The sequence below is a fragment of the Rattus norvegicus genome, chromosome 15 (assembly GCF_021556685.1).
Source record: "Rattus norvegicus strain SHRSP/BbbUtx chromosome 15, alternate assembly SHRSP_T2T, whole genome shotgun sequence".
Taxonomy (NCBI): domain Eukaryota; kingdom Metazoa; phylum Chordata; class Mammalia; order Rodentia; family Muridae; genus Rattus; species Rattus norvegicus.
In genome coordinates, this window is record NC_141548.1 from 104,067,742 (window position 1) to 104,094,772 (window position 27,031).

A 27,031-nucleotide genomic window follows, 5' to 3' on the forward strand; every position below is an offset into this window, starting at 1 on the left:
ACCCCCGGACCCACTGGGACTTGGATGCTGAATTCCCCAACACAATGTTCTCCACGTGTGGTCCTAGAGGCAGCAACACACCTGGGAACCAACGTCACAGAACCGCAGCCCCACCTCCCACCTCCAAAACCAGAGGGTAGAGAGTGGAGCCCAGCAGCAATGACCTGAGTCACTGTTCAAACAACACATTCTCAACAACCCTGACAGCTGGGAAGCCAGCCCTAAGGCAGTGGTTCTCAACCTTCCAACGCTGCAGCCCTTCAATACTGCTCCTCATGCTGTGGTGACCCCAACCATAAAATAACCTTCATTGCTACTTCACAACTGTAATTCTGCTATGAAGTGTAATGTAAAGATCTGTATTTTCCATGGCGTCAGATGACCCCTGTAAAACGCAGCAGACAGAAAGGAGATGAAGAGAGATCCACACCGCAATCCTAACACCAAGAAGCCAACTGCGAGCCTAAGTGTGAGCAGGAGAGCCATGACCGGCGCCAAGTCAGAAGACCTGAAGGCGCACACGCCATCCTGTGCAGTCACCAACCAACAGGATGAGACCAGCGCAGAGGCCAAGCCACTCGGTTCCTCTCACAGGGTTAGCAAGGCTAGACACCCTCAGCAGTAGTCAGGTGCACAGTGACAAGAACAAGTACCACCCAACTGTACCCATCCTGCCCAGCCAGACCACCAGTCCTCTAGCCCAGGGAAGACCTTTTCTCAAAGGTAACGATGCTCACGCAGCATTCCCAAGGCCCTGGGTTCTCTCCCTGAAAGTATAAAAACAAACGTGTATGCATACTGAAGGGCCCTACGCGCCGTCAGTCACCAGCCCTGCACTGGGCACGCAGGGGAACAGTGTTGGGAATCCAAACGCTGGAAGGGTCTGGGACAAGAAAGAGGGAAACACGGCCCTGACACCCAAAGCCGGCGCTCTCCTCACAGCTAAGCCCATCTTTGCAAACCCGACAACATCAGCCCTTCCCCACGGCCCTGCTGTTCACCCAGTCACCACCCAAGAGTACAAGAACCAATAAAATCAGGCCCCTCCCACAAGGCTTCCCACGAAAGGTGGCAAATTAAAGGTTAGTATTTTCCAGTTTGATATAAATACAGCATGGTTAATGTTAAGTCTCAAGGAAACCCAGGGAAAGCTTCACTGGTACCTGTGGCTTCCTTCTCCCAGCACTTCTCATCCTGCTCCTACCCCAAGCCTCTCCAGCCTGGGGGCTGGGCTTAGCTTCCCTCCCCCAGCTCCTCTCTCATCCTTGATAAACCAGCCGTTTGGGCTGTGCTCTCTCCTGGCTCCACATGCTCTCTTGATCCTCTTAGCCTTCTCCCCTTCTCTCTTCTTCCCCTCCATCATCCCCCTCCCCTCCCACCATGGTCCAGTTCACTCTGGACCCACCCAGATGCCTCTAGCCTTATGTCCTCCTCGACCGCATCCAGGTGCATCACGTCCTCCTCCGAGCTGCTTCACCTGCCAGCCAGGAGACTGCACCTGCTAGAAAGCAGGTGAGAAGATGGGGCAGAGAGAGAACTCGAGTCGGAGTCTGTCCTGGTACTGGGACAGGCCACTGCAGACCATGTAATTTACAAAGCAAACTCACTTCTCATAGCCTCAAATTCGGGGAAGTCTGGGGGTCAGGCAGCATGTAGCAGTAAGGGCAGCCCGTCAGCTCAAGGATCCCCTTTCCCTACAGATCTGCCCCATCATAGAGCTATGCACTACGGTCTTGTCCAGTCCTACTTCCCAAAAGCTGCACACACAACAGGAAGAAAACATAAATCTGAAAGTTCAGTTTCCAGCACGTGAACTTGGAGTCTCAAGCCACAGCAGAAGGCAGCACAATCCACATGTGGGGAGAGCAGAGAATCAGTTCACAGCACTGAACCCCAACATCCCAGAAACTGGCAACCGCGGGTACCGGCCCCAAGGTACTGCCCGGCCTCGGTGGACTCCCGGTGAGCAGGCTGTAAATGACCTAGAGGAATAATAACCTAGGAGGCCCAGCTCTGGGTGCATCTGTGAGGGAGATTCCAAAGAGGCTTCACTCATGAAGGCCCACACTGAAGGCAGCACAGTGGTATCGGGAGGGTCCAGTATTGATTAAAAGGGGCAAGGGAAAGCCAGTTGAATGCCAACATCCATTTGCTTCCTGTCTGGAGACATGTGACCAGCTCCCCCACCCCCACCCCATGATGTTTCCATTCCGAGATGCACTCTCCTCAAGTTAAACCCTCACAGCACTTGTGCCGGGTAATATGTAACTAATCTCCCCACAGAGGTGCCTGAGTTCAGGGACTCAGGGCAAGTCTGATAACGGAACCATGCAGCTGAAAGACTCCCTCCTCCTGCAGAGCCCAGTCGCTGTCCTAATGGTCCTGATGCTGTCCAGGGCAGGAGGGAAGCACGGGACTCCTAACCAGGCACCACACAGCACTGCGTCTACCCTCCCCCGACCCAGTCTACCTCCATAAAGACTAGGAAGAGGGGAACTTGCAGCGGATGAAAAAGATGGAAATGAGCAGAAAGATCAGACTCACCAAGGTCTTCAAACAGGCAAACATCTAACAAGGCCATTCCCAACGGTCCTGTCCAGTAGGGATGACAGACAGCAAGCATTACTATAAACAGACAGACAGCATGGTGGCACATACCAGCACTCAGGAGGCTCAGGTAAGGAAAACCTAAGTTTAAGGCCAGCCTGGAAGCATTCCCTAATTTAGAGGGACATACTAACCCTGGGGAGTGAAGGGGGGACAGACAGACAGGAAGGAGAAAAGAAGAAAAAAATTACTTGAGGTCCTAGCAATTTCCAGTCATAAACAAAAGGGGATTAGAGGGTGGCCTCTAGCACAAAACACACAAACAAAATAAAAACCCAGCCACTAAACCCAATAAAGGAAAAACTAGAGACTTGAAAGAATTATGCCTTGGAAATAAAACAGACACTTGAGGCAAAAAGGGAAGCACACTATAACGAGGAACACTCAGCATCACAGAGGCTCTTGGCGTCTAAGAACACAGGAGCAGAAATGCTCACTGGGGGGCTTGAAAAGTAAAGACAATGGCCCAGAAAACCAGTGGGAAAGACAGGGGACAGAAAACAGCTTTAAAGGGTAGGGCTGTTCAAGGATCAGAGGAGAAGGTACAGCTTCCAAAAGAATTTCAACAAAACAAACCAGACCTCATCACAGGACACCAGCTGCCTGACTGTAAAGGCCTCCTGGCCGCTGCACACAGATACGACAGCACTCACGCCAAGGCACCCCTGCGGAACATCACAACACAAAGGAACCTCTTCCAGGCTCGGGACAAGATGGTTTATGTGGGTGGAATCCAGTCCTGGTGCGCACTGCGCTCCAGCAGAATGCAGCTAGAATACAGCAGACAAGGAAGTGTCTTCAAAACTCCCTGGAGGAGGCTTGCAGGACACAGGGGACATAGCCGTACCCCCAGCCTCAGGGTGGTCAGTCTGGGCTACACAACATAATCGTGTCTCAAAATAAACAAAAACAAAAAACAAGATGTAGTTCAGTGTTGGCCTAGAACACATGAGGCCTTGTCTCGGCCCCCAGGAATGAAAACCCAATTCTGGAAGGAAACCTATGATTTTATGCCATATCACACTACCCAACCGACAGGTAACTATGAAGAGCCTGTGCCCTAATTCACTGGAGGGGAGTTCAGGTTACCCATCAATCCAACGGAATACAGCCAGGAAAGACTGGAATACAGAAAACAGGTATCCAACAGCAGACAGCAGCAAAGGAACCAAGGCAGCAAAAGAACCAAGGCAGCAAAAGGCCAAGAGACTCAGAGAGGAGGAGTGGACCAAACTGAAGGGTACCAGCCCAGCGGAGGAGCACCACAGCCCAGTGGAGGAGCACCAGAGATTCTCTCTGGAGGTGAAAGGCCTGAGATTGGCTCCAGCTGAGTTTCCTAAGAGGAGGTCCTGACACCTGGGGAAGTCTAGCTGAAAAAACCCAAGACACGTGAAAAGAGCTTGTACTTCACTACCACTGCCCAGCCTGCAGACTGTGTAGACACTGCTGTCAGATCTAACGTGAAGGAAGAGACGTCAACAAAACCAAACCTAAATCCTCATCTGCACAACCCGGGGTCTACAGAGGATGCAGTTTCTAAACTTGCCCACTAAGCCGCGGAGTGATGGCTAAGTCAGCACAGAGAGACCACGGGGGCTGCCTTCAGGAAGTAAGAAATGGAGGCAGGGGACAGGTGACCATGCGCATCTAATCTGTGCATCTGTTTCTAATAAAAACTAAACAAATCTAAGGAACCGAAAATCAAACAAAGGATAGGGAGGTCTATCAGAGCTTCCAGACCTTAGAGGTAAAAACAGGAAGAGATTTAACTAGGCTAGCCCTAGCTGCGCATTTGGTAAGCATTCACATACAACTCACCATGTCCCCATCACTGACTCAGACAAGACTCCAGCACGCAACAGTTTCTCTTGCTAACCACAAACCCTTACAAAACAGGAGGAGGTCTCTGAAGTCTCCCACGCACTGAGCAGGCCACGGTGTACTTTGTAGCAAGCTAATCTCCATCTTGTTTTACCCAGAGCAGCTAACAGTTCTCCCACTATAATCCAGGCCGGCCTGGAACTGACCTTGTAGTCCAGGACTTAAACTCACAGCGCCCCTCCTGCCTGCCTTTCTGAATGCTAAACCTGTAGAAATAAGCCGCAGTGCCCAGTTCCAAGAACTCAGGATTGGACACAGCCCCCGCCCAGGCAGATGTTCTAATAACAATGTATCCTTTTCCCAAGACATTTAACACCAAGACATTTAGTAGATCCCACTGTAAAAATTAGTTATGAGAAATGACTACTACCAACAGATTCAAGGCTAGCCCAGGTTCTCCACTGCAGCAGCAGAGTAACAGAATGCAGGTCTATTTCCTGCAAGCACTCCAGCCACAAGATTCCATTAGTGATAATCACCCCAGCTAAGGCACACAGAAAGCATTAGCAGGGAGGGTCGGGTGGGGCCCACTTCCTGTAGGTACCAGTTTCCAAGCAGGCAAGTCTGAATCACAGGAAAAATCACCCAAATAAAACTGTGTGGCAAGAGACCATCAGACTCCTCCTGGACCATGGTCTGGAGGGTGTGCCCCATAAAACCACACTAGGACAGAGAACAGGCTCACCCATCACTAGCTGTTCACACTGCAGCTTGCCAAGAACCAACAAAAGAACTCCATCAACCTTGTGGTGGTTTGTAGGAATGACCCCCAAAGACTTGCTCCTGTGTTTGAATGCTTGGCCATAAAGAGTGGCAACTCTGAAAGGAAATCAATTAGGAGGTGTGGCCTAGTTGGAGGAAATGTGTCACTGTGGATGTTGTCTTTGAGGTCTCATATGCTCCAGCTACACCCATTCTCCTTCTGCTGCCTTCAGATCAAGATGTAGGACTCTCAGCTCTTTCTCTGGCACCACATCTGCCTGCACACCGCCATGCTCCCCGCCATGCTCCCCGCCATGCTCCCCGCCATGCCAATAATGGACTACACCCGCGAAACTGTAAGCTGGACCCAATTAAATGTTTTCCTTTGTAAGAGTTGCTATTGCGGTGGTCATGGTCTCTCTTCACTACAATAGAAACGTGCACTAAGACAAATGTGCACCAGACCAGAGAGGCAGCTCAACTTCATTGGGAGCACAGCAGCTCCAAGAGGAACAAACATCCACAGATCTGGAGGCCAGGAGACCACCCTGCCACTGTCACAGCTGCTGGGAGACACTACTGTCAGTGACAATCTGCCTGCATTGCTGAAGGTAACTGGGTGCCTGTATGAAATGTTATCAATAACCTTCCCTGAGCCAGGCAACGGTGGCGCACACCTTTAACCCAGCAATTGAAGGCAGAACTGAGCCGGAGGCTCCCCTACTTCCAGGACAACCAGGAATGCACAGGGAAACCCCATTTCAAAAGAAACAAAAAACACTCCCTGATCTGGGACTAGAACAAAACCTCCCAAAAGCTATTTAATGTTTAAAAAAATAAAAAGATGGATCTACCACCCTGATATCCTGAGTTTGATCCCCATATCTCACCTACCACCATGGTAGGCGAGAACTGACTTTGGAAAAGTGGTCCTCTGACCCCAACATGAATATGGGGACATGCACATCTGCATGCATATGTACACACAGCAAGGACTTCCTCCACCCTATCAAAAAAAGAAAAGAAACGAGAAAACCTTTTCGGGGATGAGGATGGTAGTATGTGGCTCAATGGGGCGGCTAGGAGGCAGCAGGGCCAGGGAACCACACACACATTTTCTTTTTTTTTTTTGGTTCTTTTTTTTTCGGAGCTGGGGACCGAACCCAGGGCCTTGCGCTTCCTAGGCAAGCGCTCTACCACTGAGCTAAATCCCCAACCCTACACATTTTCAAACAAAACAAATTCTTAGCAACAAGGAACACCACAAATGGACATAGGTACAGAATGACTGAAAGGCAAGGCTGTGCCTCAGTTCACTTGGTCCAGTGGCAGCTAACCAACCACTCACGAAGCCAAGAACTGGATTCCCCAGCACTGTATAAAACCAACCACGTATGTGACCACTGGCAAGGTAGAAACAGGAGGATCCGAAGTTCAAAGCCAGCCTGAACAGAATGAAGAACTTGATCGTCCTGGTGAGAAAAAAACTTAAAACAGAAAAACATACCCGACTTTCCTCAATTATTTTGCACAGCACCAACAACAGATTCCCTACTCTGGCATCTTCTGCTCAAAAACTCCAATACCCAGGTGGACACCCAGAACACACTTTCCCCATCATCTATGCCTGAGAACACAGACAGCCCAAAGAACAAGACACCACCCAAGCCAGTCTCCAGGCCTCAGCCCCAGCAGGCGCCCTAGACACCCCACCTCCCCACCCTACAGAAATTTGGTGCTTTCTAAACGTGCACCTGGCCTCCTGGGCCACTTACTGGAACCTTCTCAGGGCCTGCCTGCTGACTGTTTGAGGCAGGGACCTGTGTCTTGACATCATCCTCTGAGACTCCCTGTCTGCATCAGGACAAGAAGGTGCTAAACCTCCATCTATGTTCTTGGAACCCAGGCCTGTGACTTTACTGAAAGGCCACTCAGACACAGAACCACCCACCAGGGTGCAGGAGCAACAAGAGCAGGCATCTCCCAAGGAAGCAGGGAGAGAAGAGGGAGACCAGACAGTACACAACAGCCTATGGACATATGCCACACAGAGGGTGGGCAGACAGCCAGAATAACTAACAATGATCTTGTCTTCTCTCCCAGACTTCTAATGCGCTAGCAAGCACCTTTCCGGCTAAGTGCACAAGCCTTCTCACAGATACGATGTGCAGACTAGGAGCTGAAGAAAGGGAGAGAAAACAGGAATATAAAAACACCGGCAAGTAAAATCTAAGTTTCTTAGCTACACCTTTAAATTATCTATACTTGCAAAGCACAAGGGTCTCTTAGATGCAAAGCCTCCAGACGTGCTGAATTTAACTCCAGCCTTCTTACACATGTGATTTACCTGACTTAGTATATTTTAAACTTGGAGCCAGGAACCAATAGGCTGTGGAATCCATTCAATGTTACAACCGGCTTTTCTTTTTTAAACGCCCAATATGGCAGTAGTGACTTACAAGGAACAAGAAATAGTGTCACAGTCTGAAGCTTTAATTTCTGGTCCTGATGCAAACAAAGTCTATCTTCCAGGGGTCACAGCTCAGAGAGGCTGTAAAAGTGGCTAGCAGAATTCTTTCGACAGAAATGTACAGCCTGCAGAGGTGGACTGCTGCAGAGGACTGGAGTTTGGTTCCCATGGCTCCTCTCATAACCTCCCAGGGCTCCTACACACGTCTATCTCATACTACATACATATATGCTTTTCCCCAAAGAATCCTTTAAGCAAAAAAAGCTAATTCTTTTAGATCCCTCCACCCAAGATGGGGTTTCTTTATGTAGCCCTAACCTTCCTAAAACTAGCTTCGAACTAGTCAGAGATCCGCCTGCCTCTGCCTCCCTAGTTGTGGGATTAAGGTCCGAGCCACCGATGCCTGACTTGCATAAAGCTAATTCTTGTGTACCATGAGTTACTGTAAACTCAAAAGCACTAAACAGGTCCCTCCCACCTCCAACTCAACTTTTCACTGGAACCAGCACGGCCAAACAGTGAACGTTCATGAATAAGACAGGAAGTACCTCCACCTTCAGCTCAAAATGGCTTCTCTTTCTTTAGTTTTTCAAGACAGGGTTTCTCTGTGTAGCCCTAGCTGTCCTGGAACTCACTCTGTTGACCAGGCTGGCCCTCGAATTCTGAGATCTGCCTGTCCCTGTCTCCTGGGACTAAAGGCACCTGGCCAGGTCTTACTTTCTAATTCTCTCAACAGACTACAAAACCCAAAGAGGAAAAGAAAATCCCCAGCGAATCTCATCAAAACAGTCAGGTGTACAGCCCGAAACTCCTCACCAAAGATCACTAGAGTTGCCCATCAATCACAGCTACTGAGTGAGGGGGAAAACACACACACACACACACACACACACACACACACATTCATCTTATCTTTCTTTCTTCAGCAAATACAACCTAAAACAAAATGGTGTTTAACACTGGCAAAGGCAGAGTGAAGACCTGGGTTTAATCACTGTATGCCTTTCTACACACTACTTTACCTTGGTCCATTCAAACCCTTCCTCATTCACAAAGTTACAAGACGGTATAAGTAACCTCTTCCTCCATCAGACCAGCAATCAACAACAGATATAAAGTGATTAGCAGGCCATAAAGTCCTTATACAAAAGAGTTCCTGAATTCGACTTATTTCCCTCGGGCTGTCTGAGTCTGCTGCCTTGCCGAACTTTGTCCAGTTCTTCTGAGACTGGGTCACAGGATTAACCTTGGCTAGCCTAGAACTCCCTAAGGTAACCCAGGCTGGCCTTGAACTGACAGAAATCCTCCTGCCTCGACCCTACCACACCCCACTTGCCAAAACACTTAACCCAGTTCCTCCTAAACCCTAGCCAGGAGTCTGCAGGGAGTTTGTGGGGCAACAGGGAAGACCTCTTCCTCTCCAGCTTTATCCTAGACAAGAGTCAAGGCCAGGCAAGCCTCTCATGTGATCCTCAAAACAGCTCCTAGGGAGGCAGGCTGCAGCTCCTGACTCCAAGTTGAAAATAAATGTACTGGTTTTTCTTTTCTGGAGGGAAGGGAAGGATAGGAACAGTCTCCAGTAATGCACTAAAAATGTTATCATGTGGTTTGAAGACATAGAGAGGGGCAGGTTGGGCTGTGAAAAGCCAGTATTCCTCCTTGGCAGAACCAGAACAGACAAAAAAAAAAAAAATTAATACTGAGAAAAGGCTATCATCTCCATACCGAAAAACAAAATTAAAAAGGCTTCCTCTCAAGAACACACAGGAAATACACTTTTTAGGTAAAGTTATTGAATTTTTCTTTTCCCAAAGTGAAGAATTTTGGCCCATTCTTTAAAACAAACAAACAAAATGAGAGAGCAGCCCCCAGCTAGGAACCACCTGGTACTGACCTCCCACACATGAATGAAGAAAACGTGGAAAAACGTGCTTTTAATGTGCCAAGAGGTCCTTTTTGCTGTACAGGTAAGAAACTGTCGCCCGGTTGACCCAGGTGTTTTGTCTCTAAAGTCGAACCAAGGCAAGAGTTGTAGGAGGCCGCGGCTGACTTTCAACTTGTGGCCAGCAGCATCAGGTTTTACACCGGGCTCGCAAGGTGAGACTTCAAGAATACTTTGAGAGCACCTTTCCAGTGACACTCAATTCCAACTTTATTATTCCTCAAAAATAAAAAGGGCTCAAGCTCTAATGGCCACTAAAGTGGTAACTTTGAATTCCTATTCTTCCAGAGTTCAAACCTGGACAAAGAAATCCATTTTCCTTCCCGAGGTATGAATTAAAAAAGAAAGAAAGAAAACAGGGATGGAAAATAGTTTCAGAAGAAGCAGAAGCAGTAAGAGGCAAGGCCCGTGCCGCTCAACCCAGGAGCCCGAGAGAAAGCGCCTGCTGCGTCTGTAGACTGATCATCTCGGATATTCTGAGGTTTTATTGTTTTTTGTTTTTTGTTTTTTTTGCTTTTTTAAAGCAAAACTCTTCCGTTCACTCACTTGGGAAAACAAAACTTTGACTGGTCTTGCGGTGTTAATCGCAATCATTTTGTCTGCATTATACGCTCACAAACTTTACAAGAACAGACCAGTGATTGTTTTTCAAAGTACAGAAAAACATCCTCAAAAGCAAAAAAAAAAAAAAAAAAAAAAAAAAAATGTTCGTGCATCCATGTAAACTTGAAATTCAACTCCCTCCCCTCACCGCCCCCTTCCCCTCCAAAGAAAAAGTCACTGGCGAACTAAGAAGATACAAAGAGTGCAGGGAGAAGCAAGCTAGCACACAGCTGCTTTGGATGCCATCGTGTCTCAAAGTGAAAGTCTAGCAGCGGAGACCTGGCATCCGAGGGGTGAACCTGGGCTCTGCACGCCAGGGCACTCGCAGAGGTGTGGGTTCCGCCTCCCGGGTTTGCAACCTCGCACTTTCCACACCAGAACTACAGGCTTGGACGCGAGGTTACACCTTCCTGCACCCCGCCCTGCGGCCCGCCCGGCTGGGACCAGCCGGGGCGCGCTCCCCGTCCCGCGCTCCCGTCTCCCGTCTGGGGGTTCTGGGGAGGGACTCTTGGGGACTGAAGACCCTGGAATCCCGCTGTCCCTGTGCCAGGCCCAAACAGGGCCCAGGCACCCAAACGGGGCCTCCAAGGACACTAGTTCAGACTCCTGCCCCGAATGAGCGCTTGGCCTGAGCGTCCGAGTTGGGGAGCACAAAGCTCCTGCACCCCACCTCGACCCGAGGCCGCAGACCCCACGGCCCCTCCACGTGCACACACCCGAGATCCCGGCTGCTCCGGTCGGCGAAGATCCCGGAGAAACGGGCCCGGCCGTTGGGGGGAGGGGGGGCGTGTTGACACCGCCAAGTTGCCCGCTTCCGCCACGGCCCGCAGCCCGACCCGGACGCCCCAGCCTACCTGCATGCCCGGCAGGCCCGACTGCACCGGGGAGTGGGCCATGGCTCTCGGCGCCGCCACTTCCTGGCCCGGGACGCGCGGAGTCGCGCGGCGAGCAGGCCCGGGGCCGCGCGCAGCCCTCGGGTGGCGGGGCGGGCTCTGGAGCCCGAGGCCACCGCACCCCGGGGACGGTCTCAGCGAAGGTTGGCGGGCCGCGGCCCCATACACCGAGCCTGGGGCGGGCAGCGGGGACAGCGGGAATGTCTCCTGATTGCGGCTGTTTCTCCTAGGCTCCCGCCGCTGCGCCGCCGCGGTGCTCGGGTCGAGCCGGGCGGCCTGGGCCCGCGAGCGCTGGCCGCCTGGAGCCGAGTGGGCGCGCACAACCCGCCGCGCCCCGCCCCGGCCCGGCCCCCGCGCCCGCCCCCGCGGCCCGGCCGGGGACCCCGCCCCGCGCTTCCGGGAGGGGGAGGGGGAGGGGAGGAGCCGCCGGGCGCCCTAGGCCGCAGTGGAGCCTCCCTGCGGGCGCGCGGGCGGGGTCCTCGGGGCTCAGCGGGCGCTCTCCGGGTGCTGCGTGGCCGGGTCCTTCGGAACCGCGGGGTGGGCCTCGCGCGCGGAGCAGAGCTGAGCCCGGGGGAGCGGAGAGCACCACCCACTCCTACTCTTCCCTCTTACCCGCCCCGGCCCTCCAGAGGCCAGAGTCTGCACTCGGGGTGTCCCCAGAGGGGCCTAGCCTGGGGCCTGTTCCAAAAGACTCGGGCGGAGCGTCCTCGCTGTCCGTACGAAGTTTCCAGCCAGATCAAGGAGGAAACCCCAAGGGTAGAGAGGGCAGTTTGTGTGCAGTGCCTTGGATACTGAACTCAACCTCGCCTGGGCCGCCGGGTGTGGAAACTTAGCTGGACGGAGGAAGGGCTGGGCCCCCGCCATCTCTGCGCTGCGCACAAGAAGGGGAAAGTGAGGTGCGGAGGGGTGACGGAGGAAGAGAAGACAATGGAAGGAAACCACGGTCTGGACTCTTACCCAGCCCTCCCCTCGCTTTACTGCTCCTAAGGCCGCGGGCCCACTCTGGGCACCAGCTCTGCCCTCCTTCTAAACTGTTTCTTCTGCAGCAAACAAGGACCGATGGAGTGAATCCATGCGCCTCCAGGAAGTACTGTATGTACTAGTGACAAATAGGAAGTGGTCTAAGAGTCAGAATCGCTCTGCCTCGGGCCATAGGGACCCTGAGACCTCATTCCTGAATGCCCATTTTGCCCCTCGGCTGTGCAAGGTTAAGCATACAAAGTGAGTCCCCAGGAGTTCAGAAATAGAAGATAAGGAAGAGATTATTTTCTGAGGTGTCCTTGTATTCCAAGAACACAGGCTCCCTCAAGGTCCTGCATCAGAAGTAAGCCCCATCCATAACCTTTGGAAACCTAGCCTAAGTGTCCTCTAGGATCCATTAGAAGGCTTACTCCTGGTCACATGACTGAGATGCGTTGCCTCGTCTCAAGAATAAACTGAAAACATTTAAAGTATGAACCCAGATACCCAAGAGTTTATGTGTTCCCTAAACATAAGAAACTTAAAAAAAGAAAAGAAAAAAAACAGTGCATAAAGAATACAGAGGAAAATGATTAAGACCATGAATTTTGAGTAGGCCTATATTCAAACTCAAATTCTACCTAGAATAACATGAAAGAATGATCAGAAATACATGACAGTGTCTACTAGGAGGCAGCGACTTTCAGTCTTGAAAATGACTGATTACATAAAGAGTACTTTCTTAGTACATTGAGAGGCAGGCAGATCTCTATGAGTTCAAGGCCAGCCTAGTCTACACAGTTCCAGGACAATCAGAGCTATACAGGGAAACCCTTTCTTATGACCCGCAAAAAGCAGGGGGGGGGGGGGGGAGCAAGAAGAAAAGAGGGAAAGATAATTTCAGGAGGTTACATGTTTAGTAATTGTGATGGCCTTAATGAGAATGTCCCTCACAGGCTCATGTATCTGAACACTTGCTCCCTAGTAGTCCAGTGCCGTTTGGGGAGGTATAAGCAGCCCAGCCTTGCTGGAGGAAGTCACTGGTGGTGGTGATGGTGGGCTTTAATGGTTCCAAGCCTGGTTCCTTGCGCAGTACTCTTCTCTATGCTTGGTGTTTATGGTTCAAGACCTGAGCAGTCAGCTTCCTATGCTGCTGCCACCCATATCAAGCTCCCCTGCCACCACTGACTCTAGACCCTCTGGAGAAATTCACCCAAATAGATACTTTGTTATAAAAGTTGCCTCGGGGTTGGGGATTTAGCTCAGTGGTAGAGCTCATGCCTAGGAAGCGCAAGGCCCTGGGTTCAGTCCCCAGCTCCGAAAAAAAGAACCAAAAAAAAAAAAAAAGTTGCCTCGGTCCTGGTGCTTTGTCACAGCACAGAGCTGTAACTAATGCAGCAATATAGAAAGATAGTTTTATTACACAGTGTCAGGAAAATACAGGGGTGAAAACAATAATATGTAATCTGAAGTCCTAACTCTGGGAGGTAGAAACAGGAAAGTCAGGCGTTCAAGGCCAGTTTCTCCTACATATTTAGTTGCATATGGGGTAAGTGAGACCAAAAATAATAAATAGGTAAATAAAAATAAGGGTAGTCTGATTTCAAGCTACTAGAATTCATATGTGTGTGTTTGAATTATATATCTGCATAGTAAAAAAGCCCACTATATACCAAGATTTAGCAAATGATTATTATTCTTGGACTTAGATTTATTTATTTTATTTATATGAGTACACTCTAGCTGTTTTCCAAAACACACCAGAAGAAGGCATCAGATCTCATTACAGATGGTTGTGAGCCACCATGTGGTTGCTGGGAGTTGAACTCAGGACCCCTGTCACTGAGTCAGCTCTCCAGCCCTATTCTTGGACTTAAAGATGGTTTCTTCAGCCACTGCTAACCTCCACCTAGGCAGACACCGTGCTAAGATGTGGACTAGGGATCAGGACAGTGATACCTATAGCATGACCGAGGACGAAGAGAATGGGGACAACCAGAAGTGTTGGAGAACTGGCCTTTGACCAGTAAATGATGGACAACTGCAACTGACTTTGCTGAGCTAACTTGCAGTGGAGAAGCCACAGAGACCGAAGCGCAGTGTGACATAATTTACAAAGTGAGCCAGTGTCTCCTTCTGTGCCCCAACACAGATGACTGTGAGAACTTGTCACATACGATGGGATCTGACTTCTTCTTTTTTTTTTTTTTTTCTTTTTTTCGGACCTGGGGACCGAACCCATGGCCTTGCGCTTGCTAGGCAAGTGCTCTACCACTGAGCTAAATCCCCAACCCCAGGATCTGACTTCTTTGAACAACGTGATTGGCTTTCTCCTTCCTGGTACCCTTCTTGTTCCCTCCCTGGCTGAACTTTACTTCTCAGACCACGTTGAGCACCACGTTTGTGGGGAGAGAGGAAGTCACACGGGAGTTACTGGTTCAGCTGCATCCTTCATAGGTAATTACCCAACATTCCTAGGCCAGTAGATCCCAGACATGGTTGGCAGGACCTGAGTGCAGAATCAGATCCTGCCCAATAGCTAATCGCATGCAAGAACTCTTCATTCATTCAAGAATTCATTCATTCGCACATTCACTCACTCACACCTTTTTTAATGACAGCTACATATCTAGCCTACAATCCAGGCTTGGGAATGCAAATGCCAGACCCTGGGTGCTTCCCTTAATGGCAGACAGACCAGTGTCCTGGGATCCTAACTTCGGAAGTATACAATACAGAACTTGGAGCTATAATAGCTGCTTTTGCAGCTGAGTGGGAAAGAGGATCTCTCTGCCTCCTGTTACGATTTTTTTTTCTGCACCTCCAATACATGATTATGACAGGTTGTATACTCTTCCTAATTCCGAAAGGAGAGCCTGTGAGGGGCTCCGTAAAGATTATACGTATTTCCAGTCTCCATGGAGACACTAATGCATCAAATTATTTTCATCCCCTTCTTTGCCTTTTGTGTTCGCTTGAAGGCATGGATTGAGCAATGGATTGTGCTCTTGACATATATTCTGGGCCTCAAAGGACGTTTCTATGTTCCTATACAGAGCCTCTTCGACACAAGGAGCCCCCCTTGTATTAGTCACCCCTAAACCAATTCTAAACTCTGCCAAGCTTGAGGAGTACAGCAGAAATCAGTTGTTCAATCCTGCCTGCGTCTCTCTGAGTCAAAAAGACAAGCATCCCTAAACACCACTTTATAAAGAACAGCTAGACACCAGGGCATTAGCAATTTAAAGGCACAGATTAAAGACAGGAACTTTCAGGGTGAACTTAAAGGAGAAAAATATGGATAGATTGGTAACTAACTAACAGCTACTTGATACAATCTCTACACGTCTAGTAAGTAGTTGGCCCCAAATTATCAGCAACTGTACAAAGAAACGTGTCATTGTCGGGTGACAGATAGACCAGGATGCTACACCAGCTACACAGAAGAATGGTGTGAGTAAAGCATCATGCAGTGTCCTCGGAGGCTCTTATAGGACAGCACTGGGGTCACCTTTCATCACACCCCACATCAGTCTGCCAAGACCGCCCTCACAGAACACCCCCACAGTACAGAGGTGGTGCTGGAAGCTGGAAGCCACAGGTCAAGTTTCTGAAGCTTGCAGCTGGCCACCACCCGCCACCTTCTGTCTGAATATGTTTGTCCTGAGCTCCCTTTCCATAAGGGCACCAATCAGAGCAGATTAAGACTATCCTGGGGTTGGGGATTTAGCTCAGTGGTAGAGCGCTTACCTAGGAAGCACAAGGCCCTGGGTTCGGTCCCCAGCTCCAAAAAAAAGAACCAAAAAAAAAAAAAAAAAAAAAGACTATCCTAACACCCCCATTTACCTCCCTTCCTTAAAGACCCCCATCTCCAAATCCAGCCGCAGTTCTGGGTAGTTTTCTGGTTAGGACTTAAACTCTGAATCGCAAGGGAAGGATAAAACTTGACACACAGGATCTCGGAGTTTCTGACCAGCGCTCTTCCAGGGTTCCTCCCATCTTGGCTAGTGGGATGAACCAGCCTCCTCTCTTTTGAGACTGTGTGCCTCCTTCCGCACTCTCATTTCCCATGTCTATGGGGAGGGATCATTTCATCCTTCCTGGGGTGTAGGTCTATGGTTTTATTGTATAGGGAAAGCAAAGCGCTACCCCTCAGTCCCGGAACCTCAGAGAGTTTGTCTGGTGAGTGCTCCAAAAGCAAAGAAATCACTTGGGATGTCTGGCGAGATCTTCCAGGGAAGATGTTAACAGAACCAGGGGCCCGTAAACAGTGTTTTCTGGCAAACTTGTTCAAGTGAGCTCTTTCCCACCAGCACCCTCCTTGTCTCTGTGCGTGGCTACATTTTAGAAATGCACCATCTCGGGAGAGCAGGGTCTCAAGACCTCATCCAGTCAAGGGAAGACTTTGGTTGTACTAAGAAACGGCTGGCAGTTCAGAAGCACCTGCTAGGGCAGGCTCACTGGAAAAATTCTCATGTGAGATTTCCCTCAGCGAAGAGCCAATTAACAAGGCTTGTCACACTCTGAACAGCGGCCACTTGACCCTGCCAATCAACTTCTTAAGGCTTCAGTACACAAAGACTCATGAGTGCTGTGTGTGTGGGTCCCCCCTCTCCCCCCTTCAAGGCTGGGTTTGCTCTCCAATGGATCCAGAAAGGACACAAATGAAATCATCCCCCAAAGAATGATGTCATCTACCCCACAGGAACACACTGCCACTGCTAAAAAGCTCTTGGCCCCAGTTCCTGACAAGAAAGATAAATGGTGGAGAATGATTTTAATTTTTACTTCAAGCAGATCCACAGAATTGTGGGCCCAAAGAACACCATGTCACAACACAAAGTAAAGCATGCCGGTGAGTCACAGACCCAGGTTCCAGGCTACAAATGACTTCAGTAAGCATGGAACCACTGCAGAAATGACCCTGCCTTTGGGTCAAAGACAGGTATCTCGTATGTGTCCTGCCTTCCCAGCCCACTTTCATTTGGTTTCCTGAAGGTTGGTGGAGCTGCCGAGGCCCTTTTTAACCAGTAAGAGAAAGTTACCTCCCCCCACCCTCAGCAAGTCCAAGAGAGAACTTTCTCCTGAATGATGGAAAGCCAAACTTGAATAATCAGACCTGGATTAACAAAAGAAGCAGTGTTATGGATCCAACCCAAGAGCCTCGGTCCTTACTGTTTTATGGTTGGTTCAGGGGCCTGGTGTGTGTGTGTGTGTGTGTGTGTGTGTGTGTGTGTGTGTGTGTGTGTGTGTGTGTGTGTTGTATAAGCCCAAAGTTGACATTAGGCATGTTTTTCCATCCTCGTCAACCCTGGGCATATTTTGGGAATGTTCTTCCCCATATTTATTGAAGCAGGATCTCCCGCTAACGCTGTACCTTACTAGCTCCAGTGAGTGTAGCAGGTTTGCTCCAAGGATCCTTTTCTCCGCCTCTGGAATTCTGGGATTAGACCTGTCCACCATGCCTGCCTGGCTTTTACATAAGTTCAGGGGATCTGAATCTAGTCCTTTATGTGTATTTAGGAGGGGTGCTTTCTGTTGGTTTGGTTTGGTTTGGTTTAGTTTGGTTTGTTCAGACAATGTCTTCCTTAATAGGCTTGACCTAGCGTTCAATATATGGGCCAGATTGACCTCAAACTCACAGAGGTTTGCCTATGTCCTGCCTCCTGAGTGCTGGGTTTAAAGGTATGCACCACCATGACCAGACAGCCCATATTCTCTCACTGAAAACACTTTATCCAAAGACTTACCTTCCTGCCCTGCCCCATCTGGAGTATTTTTATACTGTATTTAAAAAAAACAGGGGTTGGGGATTTAGCTCAGTGGTAGAGCGCTTGCCTAGCAAGCGCAAGGCCCTGGGTTTGGTCCCCAGCTCCGAAAATAAATAAATAAATAAATAAATAAATAAATAAATAAATAAATAAATAATAACCATAATATCAAAATCAAAAAGGAACCATCAGCCTCGGTGTCAAATACCCATGGACGCTGATCATCTTGTTGCTCAGGGTGCTGGTTGTATAAGGATCGCTGGGGGTGACGCTAGCCCTTGAAATCGGATTGCTGTGACAGATCCAAGACCCTGAATTTAACCAAGCCACAGAAACACGCTCTTACCACCCATCTACCAGAATAGCTCCCATTCGGATCCAAGACAGCTTTAATTGCTGATTCGGCGCTTTTCAAATTCTAAAAGAATTCATTCTGACTCATCGTTGGGAGCACCAGGAACCCTTCCAGACTTGTTGGGTTTTTTCAAACTCCTCTTCCAAGGCTTCATCAGCTCTCCTGAGCCTATCGAGGTCCTCCTTGGTTGGTCACTTAAGTGCTTCAGTTCATGATTTGAACCTGACCTCTTGGCTAGGTCCTATGACTCCTTTTTCTCTGTCCCGTCACCCACAATGATCTTGCTGTCATCCTCTTGCTGGTCTCTGACATGCGGTCTCAGCCCCCACTGGAAGCTGGAAGCTGTACTTTTCTGACTTCACCTGTGTTAGGAAAAAAGTTGCCCCGCCCATCTTTTTTGCTTTGTTTTCATTTGCATATGTCTGTTTAAAATAAGATCTCATGTAGTTTAGGCTGGCCTTGAACTCTTTATGTGGCTGGGTCTGGCCTTGAACGCCTTGTCCTCCTGTTTCTACGGCCCAAGTGCTGGTATCACAGGCAAGGACCACAGCAGTAAACAGCCTCCTGTTTTGAATACTTGTTCCCAAACTGGTGACCATTGCCAGGTCTGTAGTGCCTTTAGGAAGTGGCTGGTGCAAGGTGACTAGCCAGGGCATTTAAAGGTCATCCCCAGCCCCGACTCTCTGCCTCCTGTGTGGGTCATGTGAACAGTCGTATATACTCCTGCTCCACAGACTGACCCTCACCGGCTTTCACCCCTTCTGTCCATATGGACTGAGATCCATTGAGAAAAAAAAAATACATTTTCTTCAATTGTTCCTGCCAGATGCTTTGGTTATAGTGACCCAGAAGGAAGCAGGGCACATGGATTCAAGGGTAAAGCAGAACCACCGCTCTTCTCTCTACATTCATTTTCTACTCTGCTGGGTACAACTCTCATCTCCGTTCTCCTGGTTTGATGTCAAGAGCTACTCTGTGGGATCCTAGTAATTCCAGAGGGATGAGGATCTTTCATTTGGTGGGGGGTGGGGGTTCTGTGCATAAAATCTCACTAGATAAACCTAGATTTGTGGCTATGTATTCTTATGACCAGTGGGCGAGAAAGCACACAGATAAGGGAGGCCAGTGTAGCTGGCCTTTGATTCTGCAACATGGGAGGGCCACTCTGCAGCCAATGAAGACTCAGCATGATATGGTCTACAGAGGCTGCCCAGCACATGTGTGAACACAGAACACACACACATACCCACACATGTGTCTGCACATACAATCTGCTTTTACACACACACACACACACACACACACACACACACACACACACACACACTCACGACTCTTACCTTTTTTTTTCCTGGAGAGATGTAAAGAAATGTCTATTCCCCTCAAATAGAGAGCACACAGGCAGACCACCATGAAGGATTCATCTTGGCGAATCAGTAAGTTTACTGGGCTTTCTTATAGGAAGGAGCACATTCTAAGGCAGCTATACTCCCCAAGATGTCCCCCTAGGCTACACATTAGAGCTACCAGTCCAATGTTTGCTTCCGGAGGCTCCCTAGGAGGATGGTGGACCACAGGGCCTGAGAGCTCAGTGAGCCTCTGTAATCCCTGTGTAAGGAATGCCAATAGGCTGGAAGTCTTGGGAGTCACCTGCTACTGACCTAGTGGTCACAGTTACTCTGAAGCAAAGATAGCGACCGTCTACAGCCTGTGAGGGAGGTAAAAGGACATGCCTCTGAACCCACCAACCTGAGTTCAGCCCCACGGTAGAAAAAGAGGTCAGATTCCAGCAAGTTGCTCTCTGATCTTCACACACTGGAGCATACATATACAAATAGCTCAGCTCAATGAGTGAACACGAAAATAAAGGTTAGGGTGGCAGTGATCGTGCCCGACCCAGAAGAAGCTGCTACATTACAGTAACTCCGTAAGCGTGCCTACATCCCAGAATAATGGCACCAACTCATGCCAACCCTTTTACAGAAATGCACAGTCCCTTTTACAGAAATCGCCCCTCTCCGAGGGTCTTGGAATAAAACATAATCTCTTACTCAGGTAGACGAGCCCTTCAGAGCACAGCAGTGCACAGGAACACCGAATCCCCTTCTTGTAGGGAGAATGTTTAGTAACATGCATACAGAAAAGAAAAACCTCTTTGAAAGGGATCAGGAAAACAAGTAGGTGTCGCCATCCACCCCCCGTGTGTCTGAAACCTTCCTGGAAAGTGAAGTCAGGGCAGCTGTGCCAGTCTCAGGGCTGTGCTGGCTCTGTACCCTGAGAGATGCACCACAGCCACCTGGGAGGGACTCCTAGTGCACTAGACCCTTTCTAGCTCGCCTCTTGTTGGGGAGGGTGTGGGGTCACCCGTCACCATTTTAGTGTGGAGGTCTCAGATTTCTCCTCTATAGCCCCGTTTTAAAGCCTTGACTTTTCGTAGTGTGTCTTGGCCCAAAGACATACCTAACAGACCAATTAAGGAGCCATGTATTGCAGGCAGTGACGATGGTGCACAACTTTAGTTCCAGCCCATGGGAGGCAGAAGGAGGCGGCTCTCTGGGGTTTGAGGCCAGCCTGGTCTACCTTCCAGAACAGCCAGGGCTACACAAGAAACACTGTCTTAGAAAACAAGCAAACAGAACCAGGAAACAAAGAGGAGGAGGAGGAAGCCACCATGTATAAATAGCTTAGCGCACACTTGTGCCTCAATAATGTCGGTGGATGGCTCAGTTCATAAGGTGCCCCAAGGCTCAAATAAAGAGCCAGGGGCATGCTGGGATGCACCTGTAATCCCAGGCAGGTAAGATCAGTAAGGAGCCAGCCTAGCATAACTGATGAACTATCAGATGGGGTGTGTGTGTGTGTGTGTGTGTGTGTGTGTGTGTGTGTGTGTGTATACAGACTTAGCAACTTGAGTGTGATCCTCAATGGAAGGACAAAACCGATACCACAAGATTGTCCTCTGACCTCCACACACGCCATGCGCATATCCACCAATAATAATAAGTACAGTTTTTAAAAGCCAAGGTGGATGCTCGTGTCACAGACAACACCCAAGGTTGATCTCTAGCCTCCGCACACAGCCACACACATACATGTACCTACACATGAAGGTATACATACATGCATATATACAGCCACACACATACATGTACCTACACATGAAGATATACATACATGCATAAATACACAGAGAACAGGTGAAAAGAAAGTACTGTAATGCTAATGTAGTTTTTAACTATTGTTTTTATTTTATACGTATAGGTGTTTTGCCAGTGTGTATATCTGAGCACCATATATATACACAGTGCCTATGGAGACCAGAAGAAGGCATCGGATCCCCTGGAACCAGATACAGGTGATTGTAAGCAGCCATGTGGATGCAGGGAACTGTACCCAGGTCCTCTGGAAGAGCAGCCAGTGCAGCTAAGCACGGAACCACCTCTCCAGTCCCTCAAAGTCATATCCACTCCTGGACTAGCAGGCTAACGGGATGCATTCCTGTTGGATATGGTATAACTTCCCAACCTTAGAGTCATAATGGACACCACCACACGCTGATTTTTTTTAAATCACAGTAATTGCCAAAGGGATTTAGCTCAGTGGTAGAGCACTTGCCTAGGAAGCGCAAGGCCCTGGGTTCGGTCCCCAGCTCCAAAAGAAAGAACCAAAAAAAAAAAAAAAATTACATATCATTGACTTTGCAAATGACATAGCATCATTGATCTAATATATGATCAATGTTGAGACAAATATTAATACCTGTCAGTGTGATGTCTGATAAATATCTAGCCTTGCTATGTTTTCTAAAAAATGTAAAGTGTCCCATGGTACCTCTGGATTCTGAGCAATACCCAAGAATCCCCTAGACCAGAATTTGGGAACCATGAGTTTTAAGAATTAGACAATCAAATGACTTCCCTGCTGACCCAACTCCCTGGAAAACAGGGTAGAGGTCAAGGCCACAGCCTGCTGGGATAAGATGCCACAGTGTAAATTTTATACATAGGCAGGGCTAATGAGTCCCTTGGCCCAGGCCATGGGGAAAATCATGGCTTCCCGTTTAGCAGGAGGAAGAAGGAAGCTGGGATTTTTAGAGGGACAGATGATCAGGGTCCAGTGCATCTCTGGCTTCTTCAGACTACCAAGCAAGACGCAAGATGGAAATGCACATCCTCTGCCAAAATGTATTAACAGTTCCAGACCACGGTGTGGTGGCTCAGACCTGCAATCCCAGCGGTTGGGAGGTAGTCGCATGAGACTCAAGATCCCACTACAAGGTGAGTTTGAGGCTAGTGAGGGCTAGGTGAACCCTACCTCAAAATAACAACAAAACAAAACAAACAACATGCCAAGTAGTTGAGGAGAGATTTGCTTGTTGTTCAAGCATGAGGACCTTAGTACCCATCTAAACCAAATGTCTGTAATCCTGGTACTAGGGAGACAGACGTGGGCAGATGCCTACAGCTTGCTGGCTAGCCAGCGCAACGGAACGGTGAGGTCCAGGTTCAGTGAGAGGCCCTATCTCAATTAATTGATTAATTACGGGACAGAGTGGTTCAAGTGGGGAAGGGATTCAATGTTGACTTCTGTCTTAGAAGCCTGTGCACACCCCATGACCACATACATACACAAAATGATTTCAAAGCTCGGTGTGCCGGTTCACACCTATAATTCCAGTGCTGAGAAGCAGGAGAATTGGCACTAGTTGGAGACCAAGCCTGGGCTACAGAATAACAACACCCTGGCTCAAAGGAGCAACTTCAAGGCAGCAAGAGCAGAGCAGTAAGCCAAACACTGCTTTAGGAGCAGGCCCACACAGGACTACGTGTTACCTCTGGACCCAGGTTTACTTCCGGTGTTCACCTGCCTTTCTGGCTCGCGGTCACCCACTGTAACATAATTATGCCTTTGGCATGAAACACACCTCTGACTTGGAACCAGCCTGAAGGACCTCTAGGGCAACACCACATGGCTGTCATCCAAGACTGCATAGCTTGCTGATGACCAACTTGGCTGAGACTTGCTTGTCTCTTTTGTGCAACGTACTCAAGGCCATGAAAGAGGTCAGCACTCTCGATCTGACTTTTTTTAGACTAAGAGCGTCCTGCGTGCCAGGCTGCGGGCAAGCCAGGAAGTAGCATCCCGTGCCCACAGTCCCAGGCAGCAGGACAGCAACACCTGAGACTGCAGAGCTCCTGGTCACTTGTCCCTGGCAAGAAGCACCCTCGTCTGGCAGGGAGCATCCTTGTTTGTTTGGATCAGCAAGCCTTACACAGCTGTGCTATTTTGTGTGGGTGTGAAAACACTGTGAGGAAATCCCATCTTTAAACCTACAGAGTCCAAGGTCTACAAGTGGTCCGTCCCCTAAGGCAAACCAGCCAGCCTCAAGCCCATCACAGGAGCACCAGCTTTCCAGTCATAGGGGTTCCTTCTGCTTTCCACAGAGCACAGGCCCAGCTCAGTCTTCCAGACACCCTCTGGTCCTGATCCAAGCCTTCCTCCTTCTCTCTCTTCCTCTTTCCTCCTCCTTCTCTCTTTCTCTCCCCCCCCCCCCAATGCATGAGGCATGGAAGGTGCACATTTTTACATTTTTTTAAAAAAAGATTAATGTATTCTATGTATGTGAGTACACTGTCGCTGTCTTCACACACACCAGAAGAGGGCATCGGATCCCATTACAGATGGTTGTGAGCCACCATGAGGTTGCTGGGATTTGAACTCAGGACCTCTGGAAGAGCAGTCAATGCTCTTAACCACTGAGCCGTCTCTCCAGCCCCTGATCCAAGTCTCTTGTTTCTCTAAACTGTCAATTTTAGATGATGGGAAAGTATTCAAAACTATCTTAAATGGGAAGAATAAGTTATTGTCTTATATAACTGAAAGGAAAAAAAAAAAGCAGATTCTCCTTGTGTGTTTTGTTTGTGAGTCTGGGACTCACACCCAGGCTCTTACACATGCTGGGCGGGTCACTTCTGATCTATGTCCCTGTCCTTGTAATTTTGAAGTAGAGGCTCTATGTAGCTCAGACTGTCAATGAGCCTGCAGTCCCCCTCAGTCTGCCTCCCAAGTGCTTGGGGTTACTGAAGCACACCCTCTCCCTGGCTGACAGCCAATGTTTGTAAGTCAGCCTTAGTCACATATTAGGACTCAAATGGTAAGAGGCTGGGTTGACAATATAGTTCAACTGATAGAGCGCTTGTCTAGCATGCAGGAGACCCTCAGCACCACATAAACCAAGTGTGATGTACCTGCCTGCAATCTCGGAATCAGAGAAATAGATGCAGGGAGATTAAGAGTTTGGGGCTGGGGATTTAGCTCAGTGGTAGAGCGCTTACCTAGGAAGCGCAAGGCCCTGGGTTTGGTCCCCAGCTCCGAAAAAAAGAACCAAAAAAAAAAAAAAAAAAAAAAAAAGAGTTCAAGGCCCAGGGGTTGGGGATTTAGCTCAGTGGTAGAGTGCTTGCCTAGCAAGCGCAAGACACTGGGTTCGGTCCCCAGCTCCGGAAAAAAAAAAATAAAAAAAAGAGTTCAAGGCCCTGAAGGGATTTGCAACCCCACAGGAAGAATACCAACTAACCAGACCTCTCAGAGCTCCCAGGGACTAAACCACCAACCAAAGAGTACACATGGAGCGACCATGGCTCCAGCTGCATGTGTAGCAGAGGATGGCCTTGTTGGGCACCAGTGGGAGGGGAGGTCCTTGGTCTGGTGAAGGCTCGATGCCCCAGTGTAGGGGAATGCCAGGGCAGGGAGGAGGAAGTGGGTTAGTGGGTGGGGAAGCACCCTCATAGAAGCAAGGGGAGGGAGGACTGGGACAGGGGGTTCCGGAGGGGAAACCAAGAAAGGGGATGATAACATTTGATATGCAAATAAAGAAAATATTCAATTAAAAATGCAAAAAAAAAAAAAGAATCACCCATTACCTGGGACCTCAATCTTAAGAGTCTGTTAGTCATCCTTCCTGCTTGATCACAAGAAAAAACAAAGATGTTCAAAAGAACTCAGTCAGTTCTGCTATACTCTTTTTTTTTTCTTCCCCCCGGAGCTGAGGACCAAACCCAGGGCCTCACGCTTGCTAGGCAAGTGCTCTACCACTGAGCTAAATCCCCAACCCCTGCTATACTCTTAATAAAATATAAAAATGTCAATTTAAAAAAATAAAGCCTTGTTTATGTCAACTGTAACAAAAAATTAAAAATGAGTTCAAGGCCATGCACAGCTACACAGTGTTTACATGAGGCCAGGGTGTGTAAGTGCCATGTGTGGGGTGGCACCCAAGGAGACCTGAAGAGGGCATTAGATCTGAGAACTTCTGAAGCTGGAGTTACCAGGCAGTTGTGCACTGCCAATAAGAATGCTGAGAACTAGCCTTTAATCCCAGCATTTGGAAGGCAGAGGCAGGCAGACATCTGTGAGTTCAAGGCCAGCCTGGTCTACTGAGCAAGTTCTGGGACATCCAGGGCTACACAGAGGAACTCTATCCTGAAAAACAAAACAACAAACAAACAAACGGCTGAGAGCCAAACTCCCGTCTTCTTGCAGTTCTTCCAGAGCAGGTGCTAAATATCAATTGTTAACCCATCTTCACAGCCATGGACATAGAGAAAGTAGAATGAAAGCTGCAAGAGGTGACTATGGCTTCTGACAACCAGAGCTAAAGACTCGAACAAGTACCCAGGACTCTTACTACTATTTTGAGTTTGGAGCCAGATGGGGCCTTCGTGGTAAGACACCCGCTCTGGTCTGATTCCTAGCACTACAAAAGGAACGAAATAGAAAAGATGAAAGCCCGGAAAGAGCTGTGATAGGGCAAGGGCATTGGAAGGCGGGGTGGTCTGAGACTGGCCCCCATAGGGTCATGTATTTGAACACACGTTCCCCAGTTAGTGGAACTGTTTAGGAAGGATTAGGAGGTGTGGCCTTATTGGAAGAGGTGTGTCATGCCAGGCCAGTCTTGCTTTCTGTCTACCATGTGTTTATGCATCAGCTGTAAGCTCTTAGCTCCAGCTCCAGCACCATGCCTGCCTGCCTGCCTGCCTGCCAGCTAGCTAGCCACTACTCCCGGTGCCATGATGATCTGCAACTATAAGCAAGCCCTCAATCAAATGGTCCCTTTAAAAGTTGCCTTGGCCATGGTGTTTCATCATAGCAATTAGAACAGCAATGGAGACAAATGGGCCTGAGTGATTTCTTGGGGCAAGACTAAATAAAGATGTAGTCAGCAGACAAAAGTCCTGTGACCTCTGAAGTGGGGAAGTAGGGGCTAAGGGTAGCTGCTTAATCTGAAACCTGAGAAATCCAGGATCATCTTTCAGAACTACAAGGCTAGCCAGTCTTAGATCATAGCCAACATACTTTTCATTGAAGACACAGATAGTAAATATGTTGGGCTTCAACCTCACCGTTGTGTTAGCAAAGCAGCCACAGGCGATACATTTGCTCACAAAGTTGTAAATAAAACTGTATACTGGGGCTCTGGGGACCTTGTGTGTTGATGTCGACAAATGATCGAAGTGATTTGCCTTGGGTTGTAAACATCTTAAGTTGGGTAAGTGGTCTGAAGTAGGCCGACTCCAAAGCTCACAAAGGGGAAAACAGAAACTATGTAGCCACCGGAAAGGTCAAGGTGCTATCCTTAATGACTCCATGACAGCCTGTAATAAGTAAGTCCATAATACATAAGCAGTTAAAGATAAAGACATGTCCAAAACACATAACCGACAAGAACAGCAAGCAAACCTCAACAGAGAGGATTCAGGGATGGTGGCACACAGCTGCATTCTTACTGTGTGGGAGGTAGAGGCGGAGAATCAGGAGTTCAAAGTCAGTCTCAGACAAGCAAAAAGTATC

The 27,031-nt window shown here is 48.9% G+C and overlaps 1 protein-coding gene across 3 annotated transcripts in view; it reads right to left on the reverse strand.

Annotated features, from left to right (window-relative positions):
* The window catches only part of Stk24 (serine/threonine kinase 24), a 96,244-nt gene extending 84,353 nt beyond the window's left edge, over positions 1 to 11,891 (reverse strand). The window contains exon 1 of one of the 3 annotated variants that reach the window (XM_087586281.1): positions 11,711 to 11,891. Coding sequence is in view for 2 of the 3 variants with exons in the window: in XM_087586278.1 (XP_087442404.1) it covers positions 10,922 to 11,101 (180 nt within the window). In the remaining variant the exon portion in view is untranslated. Of the gene's footprint in view, positions 1 to 10,921; positions 11,410 to 11,710 lie in introns of those variants that run through there. The other 2 variants (XM_087586278.1, NM_001127494.1) reach the window with 2 other exon arrangements.
* Between the last annotated feature and the right edge of the window lie 15,140 nt (positions 11,892 to 27,031).